This window comes from Nestor notabilis, unplaced genomic scaffold, assembly GCF_000696875.1.
Source record: "Nestor notabilis isolate BGI_N333 unplaced genomic scaffold, ASM69687v1 scaffold8144, whole genome shotgun sequence".
Lineage (NCBI taxonomy): Eukaryota > Metazoa > Chordata > Aves > Psittaciformes > Psittacidae > Nestor > Nestor notabilis.
The window spans coordinates 15,150-27,945 of NW_009925116.1; the positions used below are offsets into that span (position 1 = coordinate 15,150).

Consider the following 12,796-nt stretch of genomic DNA (forward strand, 5'->3'; position numbering starts at 1 on the left):
ACTGTTTGCCATTTCACAAGCCTAAACCTTTGTGTTAGTACACGCAGTTGCTATCAAAGTAATTTTAAACCAGGCCAGTCCTTTTAGATTAAATTAAAGCTGTATGAGTAGTCATCAGAATAAAATAAATTTATACCAGTCACACTCAGAGGGATTGTTCTTAAACACTGAAGAATATACAGTGATGGAAAAATATGCATTGCTTAGTGCTTTGTTTAACATGTTTGCTTTTTTCCTTACAGTACAATGCTGTGGACACAAATCCTTTATCTGTGTATATTATGCAGCCTATCTGGAACAAAATTATGAAGGTAAGAATTTTATTTAATAGAAACATCACATGATGATGTAAGATTTTATTTATTTTTTTTAAATACGACATGTATTTTCATTTAAAAATACAAAGTGATCAGTAAAGCTGAAATTAAGATATTTGTATATGAGAAACATGTTTTGGGATATATAGCTGTATTTGAGTATGTTTGGATTTTGAGGCAGGTTTTTTATTACAAAAACAAGGTTTGGGTTTTTTTTTCTGATTGCTATACAAAAAGAATCTGTTTCCTTTTTACATCTTTCATTAAACAGCTTTGCAGGTATCGAGGGCTTTCCTGCATACAAATTATTCTTGTGCAACATATGCCACCTAACAGCAGCCTGGCTTTCTCTCTGTGCCGTGCACATGATTTTATGCAAGTGCTGTCTCATTTTCTCCCAAGGGTACTTGCTCAGAGGAGCTAGACATTTCTTTAAGAAGCTGAGAACGAGAGCGGTTACCATGATCACCATAACGATTGGAAGACGGCATCTCCTGAATGCATTATGATCTGCAGTTTTTAAAAATAAAACAGCTCGCAATCAGTTTTGATGTTGTTGGCAAAAAACCCCCAACAACTTTGTCTGAAATAAATATGAACTTATTGATCTCTGAGGAAGCAATGACTTCTGCATCTGCCATGTTAGAGGAAATCTTTAAATTGCAGCAGGCTTGAAAACAAACCTATATACAAACAAAAAGGATGTGTGTGGTCAGAGTGCTGTTGGACCTGCTGTCCTTGGGTTCTATAACTCAGGTATTGTTTATGCTTGATATAGCAGGAAAATCAATCTCTTGCTCATAACCTCAATGTAATTTCATGAAAAGTGTTTATATGACCTAACTTAAGAATTAAAAAATAACCCGCATAAGGTATGGGAGAAAAGCAATTCAAAGATGAGAAACTGAATTCAACAATTCAGTTAAGAGGCTCTGTTTTCTTTCCCATTATAATATTGAGAAAACCATGAAGCAGAAAAGCCCCCTCAGCACTCTGGAGTCTGGCACAGTAGGTGATCAGAGGCTGTACTGTATGCTAGCACTTTGGTTTAGGAAATCCATGGATATTTATCCACTGTCAAATTCAAGGGAGAATATTATCAGCTAAAAACTTCCTTTGGAAGTTAAGTTCTTTGAATGGTTGCAGGGTTTCTCCAGAAGAAAAGCAACATTCTTGACTGTCCCCATGTAGCATAGGGTGATAGATTCTAAAAAAAATGTGGCCTCTTTAGATTTTTTTAAACCTCCTTAAATTTTAGGTGAACGTGATTTTGTTCACTTCTTGCTGGAAGAGAACCTAAACCAGAGCACAGGACTGAAAACCTATTCCAAAAGCTGGGAGATCTGAGCACAGAACCAAAGACTGGAGTGGGTGCTGTCTGTACTTAAATATTTGGTTTGGTTTGAACCCTGAAGATAGAGCAATGAACATTCTGCTTTGCCTTCTGGTGCAAGAGCAGCATTGCAGGATAATTCTCAGTGATTATCACAAGGATTTAGAGGGAAATTATATTGCTTTCAGTTTTTGTAGAAGTAGTCATTCTAACATGAAAAATACTGCCAGGTAAAATTAGACTCCTGCAGAGGAGCTGGGAATGCACAGCTGCAGAGGGGAAAGCATATGTAATGGAGATTGCAGTAGAGTCATCTTAATTGCTCCTAAAAATCAGAACTGGGAGAGCACATATGAATTGATTAGCTTTTAGTTTCTAATCTGGTGAAAATAAACATTCCACAGGGACTGTTTTTACCAGATTCTAGAGGCATTAAAAGTAAAACATTCTAAAATTCACAGAACCAGTCAAACAAACAAACGAACAAATCTATGAGAACAGAGGCTTGGGGTTTGGTTCTGGCCTTTCATCTGTCAGTTTAGTCCTATTTGCAACACAAGTTTGTCTGTGTTCCACAACAGAATTCATTGGAAAGTATGTCTTCTATGTATGAGACATTATCATTCATTGTAAGATGTATTTTCTATGTTATAAGAAGAGCCTGACATTAGAGATGATAAGGGAATTTATGAGTTGGGATGTTGACATAACAAGAACTGAAAACATGTCATAACCCAGCTCATTTACCTGTGGTGGGGATGCTAGGAAAGCAAAGAATTTGTGCATTTAAGTTAGAAATATGCCTGAAAATCTCGAGCATCACCTTCCTCCCTTTCCTCTTCCAAGACATCTTTCTTATGCACTGTATCCTGTGCTTGTGTCAGTTTCAGTGTGGTTTTTGGATGTATGTGGTTCAGAAATGTGTTGAATCTGATGCTAAAGCAGAAAGTGAAAGGTAGAGTTTAATGCCTGGATTCTATAATGGGCTTGAAGTACTCTGAGATACTCCTGTCCATGGCAGCTTTTCCACATTTTATGAAACTATACACCTATATGAAACTACAGAGTAACAATTAAATTTCTCTACATGTTTAAAATTATTCTGATTTTGCAATTGTAGGTATTTTGTCTTTTATTAATTCAGTGCTCTGTCCTTTTTCCTTTAATTAAAATATTGTATTTTTTAGTAAAGCACAGTCATGTGGTCTCTGACACTAATAGATAGTATTACTTAGCTACTACATGAACTGAATATTCCTCCTCTGTTTGTATTCATGGGGAATCACATTTGTGCAGGACAATGAGAGGAAAAGGAGGAAATCCCACTGGGATACACAGGTGTGTGCCAGCTTCACTGAAGTCAATTACTTCCCCCTCTGTTGCCTTTATAATCTTCGATTTTATCACTAGAATTGGGCATGAACCGAATTTTAGTGGTTTCAAGTGACTTAGTTAAGGGGTATTTCAAGTTTGAGCAGAGCTTTACGTAGGTGTGTGTACTATTTGTTATTCAAATAGACAGTTGATACATTAAAACATTTGCTGTTTGTGTTAAGGCTTTTAGCATGAACGGCCATAGGCCCTTTAAAACAAAATGAGTATTTCATGGAACTTAAAGTTCCACAAGAACTTTAAATGGAACTTAAAATGTTTCTGCAAGACACCAGATGTGATTCTCCCCAGAGGCATCTCCAGTTGTATTAATCATGTAGCGCATTGATGTATTAGACTCCTACTGTCTGTTAATTAGATATTAAAAATTGCAAGATATCATTCTATAGGATACTAGTAAATTCAGGCTGTATTTTTCCAATGTATGTAAAAGTTAGTCTTTAACACCCTGTAATTTTTCAATTGTGAAATAGGCTGATGGAAGTATAATACCAACCAAAAGAATAAGGGGCATTAAATGTAACAAAATGGATTCTGCAACTGGCATACTTTCCAGATACCTTCCAAATACCTAGTCAGATTAGGTTCATTAAGGATCAAAAGAATGTGCTTAGGGGTTTAACTGCAGGAGAGACTGTTTTCCTGAGGATAGATCTCCTGTAACTGTTTTCCACGGTGTGTCTACTAGCCAAAGGGATTGTAAGTATCCTTTGATGGTTTCCTTCTTAAAATACATGATGTTAGCAAGAAAGTGGGTTAAAGTAACTTCTTCATGTTTGCACTGTGTAAGCATAAATTTATTTCCTTTAACAACTTAATAATGACATTGTGACTACTTAGAATGATGAGCCTAATTAGAAGGCAGACACTTATGGTGCCCCACTTTATTTAATAGTCAACAATTATTATGAATCATACAGGAGAAATCAGTCATTTTAAAACAATATATTGGATGGCTTCTGTATATCCATGTAAAAGACTCATCCACAGGTTGTCTTAACGCACTGTTTTGGTCTACGTCTTAGCTTAAAAGAGACTGATCTGTGATTCCTTCAGTGTCTGTCCTTATTTCATATAAGGTCATAGACATCAGATAAATTCCACAGCAGGCAATTCATACCAAGCCTCCATTTTACAAGGTTTCTGCATCCGCTGGTAGCAAAATTAGGAGGTGTGCTGCTGTTGCTGCACGCTGAACATGCAGCCACTGTAAGAAGAGGGGACCATGCAGTGAAGGATTCCTCCTGAGATGTTCTCCTAAAGGAGCTTCAGGAAACGTTTGCTGTCACTTTTTCTTAGGGATTTAGAATTGGGCTTTTGAAGACTCAGAATGATAGATACGTGAATTTAATTGTAGCTCTATGTGTTCCATTATGTATTTTAAATACTACAAAAGCTGACGTACAGTATCTTTAAATCAGTGATAAAATCCTATTCATAAGGAAAGGGACTATCACATTTAATATTTTTCCCAATGTTATTAAAAAAATATAAAGAAATGTAACTGAAAAATATTGAGGAATTTTCATGTGAATTTTGAACGTTTACACTGTACAACATCAGTTGCACCATTTTTCTTGAATATTATTTCTTGTTCTATAGTAGAAAAGAGGATCTAGTCAGGATAATCAGTCCAAGCATTCAGATTTATATGCAAATTTTTCATGTAGCAATAGGATAGAGGAAATGTAAATATGTATACAAAATGATATATATTCATGTCTGTCCATCTGACTAGTCCAAAGAAATTAACAAAACATTTGATTTCAAAACTATTATTAGTATCTGAAATGATTTAACTTTTTTCTTTAATATTGTTTTGTAATATTTTATAGTGTTGAAGTACTTTATGTATATTTTCAATCCTTAGACGCTCAGAAGAATTTAATTATAAGTCTCCAATATTTATATGGCTTGAATATATTGATACTGAATTTGAATGATGGTAGTGATTGATACTTGTATTTCTGCAAGTATTTTCTGTCTAAAAATCATGTAGGAAGCTGTGTATGTTGCTTCTGAAAATATTCTGGAGAAAGTGTGTTGCTTGGGAAGAGCATTATCAAAAAGGATCCCTGTTGCAGCATAAGGAATACCTCGAAGCTGCAGGGGATGAATAGCTGAGAACAGTTAATGGGGCAAAGAATTAGAGGCTTAGGCGAAGTCAGAGAGTCCTTTTCAGCACTCTAATGAGTTAATGGAGTAAAATGAATTAATGGAGTGTTTATAATTTATGACTAAAGAGGGAGACCCTGCAGAAAGTTACTGTCCAGAGAAGTAGGGAACTGCTTTGAACAAGGAGATCTTCTGAGCCTGAAAGAGTAATGCACTCCGTGCCTGACTTTGTTGATGTTTTGAGTTGGAAATTATTGACTTATTTTAGAGGAGGAAATTCCCTTGTTGTTGCGTGGGAATAGAATGCTTAAGAAATCTGCCAGGTGAACGCTGAATTACCACACTGGGGTGCTGCAGCCTTCTTTCGGTTGTGATACGCATAATCATGAGTAGCTTTCCTTGGTGGCTGGGAAAATAAGGATAATGTATAACATAGGATAAGCAACATTTTAAAATGACATTTTTTCTGCAGTCACAAAAATCAGAACATCACATTTGAAAATAAATTTCAGGAATGAAAACTGTATTTTAATTTGAAAATGGGAAAATACGCACAAATAACATTGCTGATATTATCTACAGGCTTCTCCTTTCCTGATAAAAAATAGAAAATACTTAATTAAAGTAGGACTTACAATTTGAAATAGAATTTTTCTTACATTTTTTTCTTTCTTTTTTTAACAGATAGTGCCTTTGTGGATCGCTCCCAATGTGTTAACATTCTCTGGATTTGTCATGATTTTAGTGAATTATTTTCTAATATCTTCCTATGACTGGGACTATACTGCCTCAGGTAAATATCCTCATGTTGTATGATTAGTGAGTTGCTTATGTCATACTTGTGAATTATACAGGGAAGTATCAGATACTTGAATCTTCCACTCATTCCCTTAATGAGGCTCCATGTGCATATAGGAGGATCTGACCTCACACATGGCATTGTAAATTTAGATCATTTTATTGAAAAATGTTGTTTAATTTCCTCCCTAAATATGGGTTTCAGCATGTGCTGCTCGAAGTCTATGATAATATCTCATTTTATTTAAAGTGTATTTCAGGATTTAAATATACAGCCAAAACCAACCCTAATGTTCTTCATAAAAATCTAATGGGTTTCACATTTCCTAATACCTAAATGGGTGCCTGAACAAGTTAATTTCCCTTTTGTTACTCCACCTCTCATTTGAGGCTGCTTCTAGAGAAAGAAGAAACAGTTTCTAAACAAATGTCTCTTGAAATGATGACTTTCAAAGTCCAAGTCCATATTTGCTCCTTGTGGCAGACCAAGTCAAAAGCTTTTTGGAGCAGATTGCTCCTGAGAGCAGGGCACATACAGTTCTGGACTTCTTAGACAAGCTTGGAGCCTACAGAAAGTAGTAAGCATCTCCCGGGTGATTTATACATAAAAAGCTCTGCTTTTTAAACTAGGCAATTTGGTGAAGACCCAACACTTTTATTTCCTGAAACCATTATGTTTGGGTTTTGGGGTTTTTTGCTGTCTTTCTTACGCCTGTGGTTAGGTTCAGGAGGTACCCTTTGGGGTGAGCTGTTTGTACATTTATCACAACAATTCCAGAGGCAAGGATACTTATTAGCAGTTTTGGTTCAAAAATAATCCTGTGTGAGCATTAAGTTTTCAGTACCAGCATATTATTTAGTTATTTGGCATCCTCCTTATACTTCTTTTTTTTTTTCGGTTTTTGCCAATGCAGCTGATATTTACCAAGTTCTGTAACAAAAGAGCATCCAGCACAGATCTTCTAATGGCATAATTTTACCCTGACACATTCCCAGTAGACACACATTGAACTTGAAGACATTTAAAATGGCGATTAAGTCTGTTAGAGTTGGGACCTCTGTGTGTACTTTGCAAGCCCCTTCTCCATTTCACATGAGAACAGCGCCCATCATTTCTCAATTGATTGAAACCGTTCATGCAACCTAATGAGCCTTTTGAGTATCATATATCAATCCCATACCTAGGATCAGAAATAAAGGACTTCATTTCCTGGACAGCTGGTTTTCATTCTACAGTTTGCAAATTTGCAGCTAGGATTCAGAACTTACCATCTTTTCTTTCAGAGTGGCAAGATGAGGCAGTGGTCAGGGCACTGCTTTAGGTACTGGCATCTCCCTGACCAGCAAGGGCACACCTCTGTGTGCAAGCATTCCCTGTGTGCAAGCATTCCAGGTGCTGAATGCCAGAACCCTGAGAGGGCTTTTCACTTACTAACAGTTGTTTAGTGCTGGTGTAGTCCTTGCTGGATCATATTTAAGTTAAATAGAATACATTTTGGAAAAAGGATTGGTTCCTTTTAAAAAGCAATGATAAACTTGCGCTATTGCTATCAGCAGAGTTATAACAAAGCCCTGATTCTGTCCAATTCAACTTTCTTTTTCTTTTTTTTTTTTTCCAAGGGAAAAAAAGGGAGGTGCTAATATCTGTCCTAGTCAAAGCACAAAGGTTTCCTGTTCAGATCTGTATGGTAAAAGGGCTACACAAACCGCACATTGGCACTAATAGTAATGATCATTCTTGAAAAGTACATTTTTTGTCTCCTTTAAATATTACATTAACTCATTTGTAGATAGATAATCTTCCCATGACTGCGAAAGCTTTTGCCTAATTACTGTCATTGTTTTGTGCAATACCAGAATCATTTCAAAACCAAATCCCTTCTACCTTCTGTCCTTTATGGTGTAAACACATTCAAACCTGCTCACTGCTTCTTTGATAGAGCTTACTGGTGAGTTAAGGTCAAAACTGACTGTTTCAATCTGTTTAATGTAGTGGCAGCTTGTTCATATGTATATGCATATCTCAGTGGATTTCTTTGCTGTTAACCACAGTTACACTGACTCACTACTGGATTTATTTCAGGTACCAGTCCTGGACTTGTTCCCACCTGGGTGTGGCTGTTCAGTGCTTTTACCACCTTTTGTGCTTATGCTTTAGGTAAAGTACAATGAAATAATTTACATGTCTGGCATCTTCATATAGTTTTATCTACTAGTGCACTGCTGCTGATGTTGAGATGAAAAGGCATCGTGGGTAAATTAATATAATTATATATTAGAGGTTCTGTAACTGTAGCTCTTATCCCTCTTGAAAGTTCAAATTGTTTTAGAGGAACAATGGAAATCTTTATGTTGCAGTAGTCACTGGTGTTTGGCTTCATAAAAATCTTTGGCTCCCGCTGATGACATTCTGAGAAGCTTCCTGAGACCTGCATTAACAGAGGGTGTTTCCAAAGACAGGGAAAATAAAGAGTAACGCAGAGAAAAAGGAAAACGAGTGTAGCACTGTGTTTTAAAGTGTTAGGCGGTTCAATGCTTAGGGGGTGTGTCAGGAGAGATGGTATGAATGTGGTGACAGGCCTGAGCTTCCTGTGGAGATGAAGTGTCTTTTTTTTTAATTTCCTGCTGCTGTTTTTCTCCCTCATAACACCTACACCTCAGTTTCAGCCTCCTGTTCCATTTTTACTTTTTATATCACACTGTGGCTGCATTTTTAGGTACATTGCACCTTGCTGTGCAGTGGTGTGAAGACGTAGATCTGAGCTGATGCAGATGTGGGAGTGAGATCCACATTGGCATGGCCTTTTTGCTTTCCCTCATTCCAAACTAGTCTCTCCGCAATGTGGTGCAGCAGAGTTTATTTTTTGTTGGTCTCAAGGTAGTATAGTTACATGGGCTGCACTGTGCTATGTAAATGTACCCTTTCTTTGGAGCTGGTTCTTACAAGGCCCTGCACCGCAGTGTGTAGCCATATGGTTTTGTGCCAAAGTTAAGATACCCAGGCTAGATATTTATGTGTTCTAGATGTACACTGCAGTGTTGTGCAAAGATGCTGGCCATTTCTGGTGTCAGACCCATGCATGTAGAGCCATCTTGATTAACCTGGGAGTATCCCCTTGTGCAGACACCTCCCTCTGCATTGTAAATGCCTTGGCATTTCTGTTCAAGTGGCAAGTTTGTGCCAAAATTATTTTGTTCAGAATTGCTTTGTATTTATACCATAAAAATCACTGGAAGTCCCTCGAGTCTGACTACCAGTCAGATTTCCCTAACAGCTCTCCATAATCATTAGCAGAAGCAGCAGTTTCTTTTGTGAAAACAATTCTTTATGTAATTGTATAGAATTTAATGAAGTGGCTATTGTTTCATAAATAGGAATTACAAATCGGAGCTGTTAGTTTATGACACCACTGAAAGCTTATTGGAAATTCAGCTTCTGAGATTCTTAATGTACGTTATTTGCCAGTGAGGCCTATAGTTCCTAATACTTGGAAGACAAGGAATATGATGTTGACAGTCAAAGCTATAATGAACTGATGTACATGTAGATTTTATGTCTGCTGTCCAAGCCACTTCATAAAATATTTAGTCTCAGATTTAATTCTGCATGGCCAAAGTTTTCCTTTTGGATGACTGCAAAGAGCCATAATAACTAACCAAATATGTAGCTTTAATCTCTCTCAGCTTCTTTTTAATGACACAGTTACTCTCTCCAAATTCCCTAGTATGCTGCTCTTTTTATTCCCCTTTGTTAAGGTGGTTTGGTATCTTTTCCCTTTCCGTAAAATGGAGTACTCTTTGCTGTTATTTTGAATTCCACTATTTAAAAGTTATATAAACTTTTATAAAACTGAAGATTTATAAACCTTTATGAGACAAAACTGTAATATAAGAATTCCAAAGCAATGGAAGTGTGACACAGGGTATGTCCACTATTGAACATACAGTGTTGTTGGTGTGAATGATTTAAAACTGAAACCTAAACCAGAAAGTATTTTCAGTCTCTTAAAAAACTAGTTAAACCACATGAAAAATGTGGGTAAAGATTTGTGAAAATCCAATTTTACATATGCATTATACAGTTCCCATATTTTTCTCCATGCTCATTGTAATTAGAAGTACTGTAATTTATGACACAATTATAAACCTAACTTTTATTAGTAAAACTAAAATTCCTGCAAAATGAAAACCACTCTTTCACTGTGATGTACGTATTTCAGTATCTAATACGAATATTCTTTTGGGACAACATAATATACGAACAGACAAATCTTCTATCATTCTCATTTTTAAAAAGTATTGTGCCTATAAATGAATTCTCTCCAATTTGAGTAGATGTTCTTGAAATATAAAAGACCATAAACTGTTTAGGTATATTTACATACCTATTTGGCACAGTCCTTTAACAGACTAAAGAATTTCTACTTTTGTAGCAACACTATTCAAGTAATCTCAAATTTATACAGTTTTCTTTCTGTGCATTTCAGTAAGATGCCAACAATTCATATTTGAAATCCTCTATGAGATCTGTAATTTTTAGAGTGGTAAGAACTGTCTCAAGAGATTTGTATTTGAGAGGAGGAGATCTCACAGCTGTTTAAGTATTCGAATAGGGAGATAGTCTAAAATCTGTACAGAACGAAATCCCATGTTTTCCTGGTTTAGATCCCTGAAGTATATTTACTTTAAACAAAACTCAGAATACTGCCAAATAATCTGGAGAAGTAAGTAACATATGATCTATAGCAGCTGCGGAATCTTTGGTCTCACTCTGCTGAGCTGTATCTCTAGTCAGTTTTGGGTTACTAATGATCAATAGCTAATAATTATTAGCTACAGTACCTTCCAAGTAACATTAAAAAGAAAAACAAAAGTCTCCATGTTATTTTGAGATTCAGGGTAACAATAAGTAATCTGTAAGGCTTGTTCTGTGTAATTTTTCCTAAGAGATTCATCCTGTATATTCACACTTCACTTCAAGGAAATGTTTCTATTTCTCACCAGCACAGGCTCAGAGAAGAGATTAAGGGTATGGTTTGGCAATACAACTAAGAAAGGTTACAGCTGCTAGACCCCCTTCCTCCTCCTCCCTGCGTTCGCAGCCCCTCCCTTGTGCCACGTCCCTTCCTTTTTGTACCATTCACAGTGCCAGTTCTGCTCAGTGACCCAGAAGAAAATGCAGTATTTGTTGTCTTTCCACCAGCTGAGCAGGCTGAGAGTTCAACAGCAGTGAACTCTCAGATCGACTCAAACTGTATTGTCCAGCTGCATCCTCAGATTGAGATCCGGTAGAGCGTTTGGGCATCTTTCAAGAACTTTAAGTGACCAACACAAAAGTCACCTTAACAATAAGGTATTTGTAGAATTGTAGAATCATCTAGGTTAGAAAAGACCTTTAATATCATCAAGTCCAGCCATTAACCCAACACTGCCAAGTCCACTATTAAACCGTTCTCCTAAGTGCCACATCTACAGGTCTTTTAAATACCTTCAGGGATGGTGACTCCACCACTGCCCTGGGCAGCCTGTTCCAGTGGCTGACTACCCTTTTAGTGAAGAAGTTTTCCCTAATAGCCAATCTAAACCTCCCCTGGCACAGCTTGAAGCTGCTGCCTCTTGTCTTATCGCTTGTTATGTGGGAGAAGAGACTGACCCTGATCTCATACAGCTTCCTTTCAGGTAGTTCTAGAGAGCAATAACGTTTACATGAGCCTTCTTTTCTCCCCAGTTTCTTCAGCCATTCCTCATCAAACTTGTTCTCCAGAGCCTTCACCAGCTTCGTTGCCATTCTTTGGCCCCTCTCCAGCACCTCAGTGTTTATCTTGTAGTGAGGGGCCCAAAGCTGAACATGGTATTTGGGGTGTGACCTCAGCAGTGCTGAGTACAGGGGGATGATCACCACCCTAGTTCTGCTGGCCACGCTATTTCTGATGCAAGCCAGAATGCTATTAGCCTTCTTGGCCACCTGGGCATACTGCTGGCTCTTGTATCCTAAGATTTCAACCAAAAGACTCTTTAAAACATCTTACGTAGGTACACACACAAATACATTTTGTGACATTTGGTCCTTGAAGGTCCCACGGAACAGTTAGTCATTGGGGCATTTAGCATCAGACAACCTAAATGCCTTAGTGATTCTACTCAATAAGTGGTCTGAAGTCTCAGAGAGTCCACAACACCAGTGGATGGGCAAAAGGTCCTATGGACACTTTTCAGGGGTTTCATTGAGAAACTGATTGTAGGCACTGACATGAAAGTGTTTAAAGGCCACTGGGGACAAATAATTATGAATGTCTTTCTAAAGCTCATAATGAAGGTGGCATTTAGTTTAAGAGCTGAGGTAAGGACAGAAGAATTATATGATAATTGAAGCAAATGTTTTACAAGCAATCCTAAAATGTTGGTATTGAAGCCACTGTTGTGCTTCAGTTTTCTGTCTTTCATGTTTTTTTCCCATATGTTGTATGTGGCAGTAGTGAAGTGTATGTGAAGGAAGTTACTCTTTTTGTTGTGCTCTAATTCTTTATTTCTTTTCCTTTCCCAATCCTTCTAGACTCCATAGATGGGAAACATGCTCGAAGGACTCAGTCCAGTACTCCTCTGGGAGAGTTATTTGACCACGGGCTGGATAGCTGGGCTACCTCCATTTTTGTGCTTTCTTTTTTTTCTGTCTGTTCCCGGGACAATGGGAAGAGTGGAATTTCTGTATATACAATGTATATATATTTAAGCATTGTCTTGTTTAACTTTATGTGTTCACACTGGGAGAAATATAACACAGGAGTTCTTTTCCTTCCTTGGGGATACGATATAAGCCAAGTGGTAAGTATTTATCATTCCT

General features: G+C 37.2%; 1 protein-coding gene across 1 annotated transcript in view; it reads left to right on the forward strand.

Annotated features, from left to right (window-relative positions):
* Window positions 1-248: 248 nt before the first annotated feature.
* The window catches only part of LOC104404464 (ethanolaminephosphotransferase 1-like), a 35,107-nt gene continuing 22,559 nt past the window's right edge, over window positions 249-12,796 (forward strand). Inside the window, exons 1-4 of the mRNA XM_010012899.1 lie at window positions 249-311; window positions 5,842-5,950; window positions 8,039-8,113; window positions 12,509-12,777. Of these exons, the coding sequence (XP_010011201.1) occupies window positions 282-311; window positions 5,842-5,950; window positions 8,039-8,113; window positions 12,509-12,777 (483 nt within the window). The 5' untranslated portion in view covers window positions 249-281. The remainder of the gene's footprint in view (window positions 312-5,841; window positions 5,951-8,038; window positions 8,114-12,508; window positions 12,778-12,796) is intronic.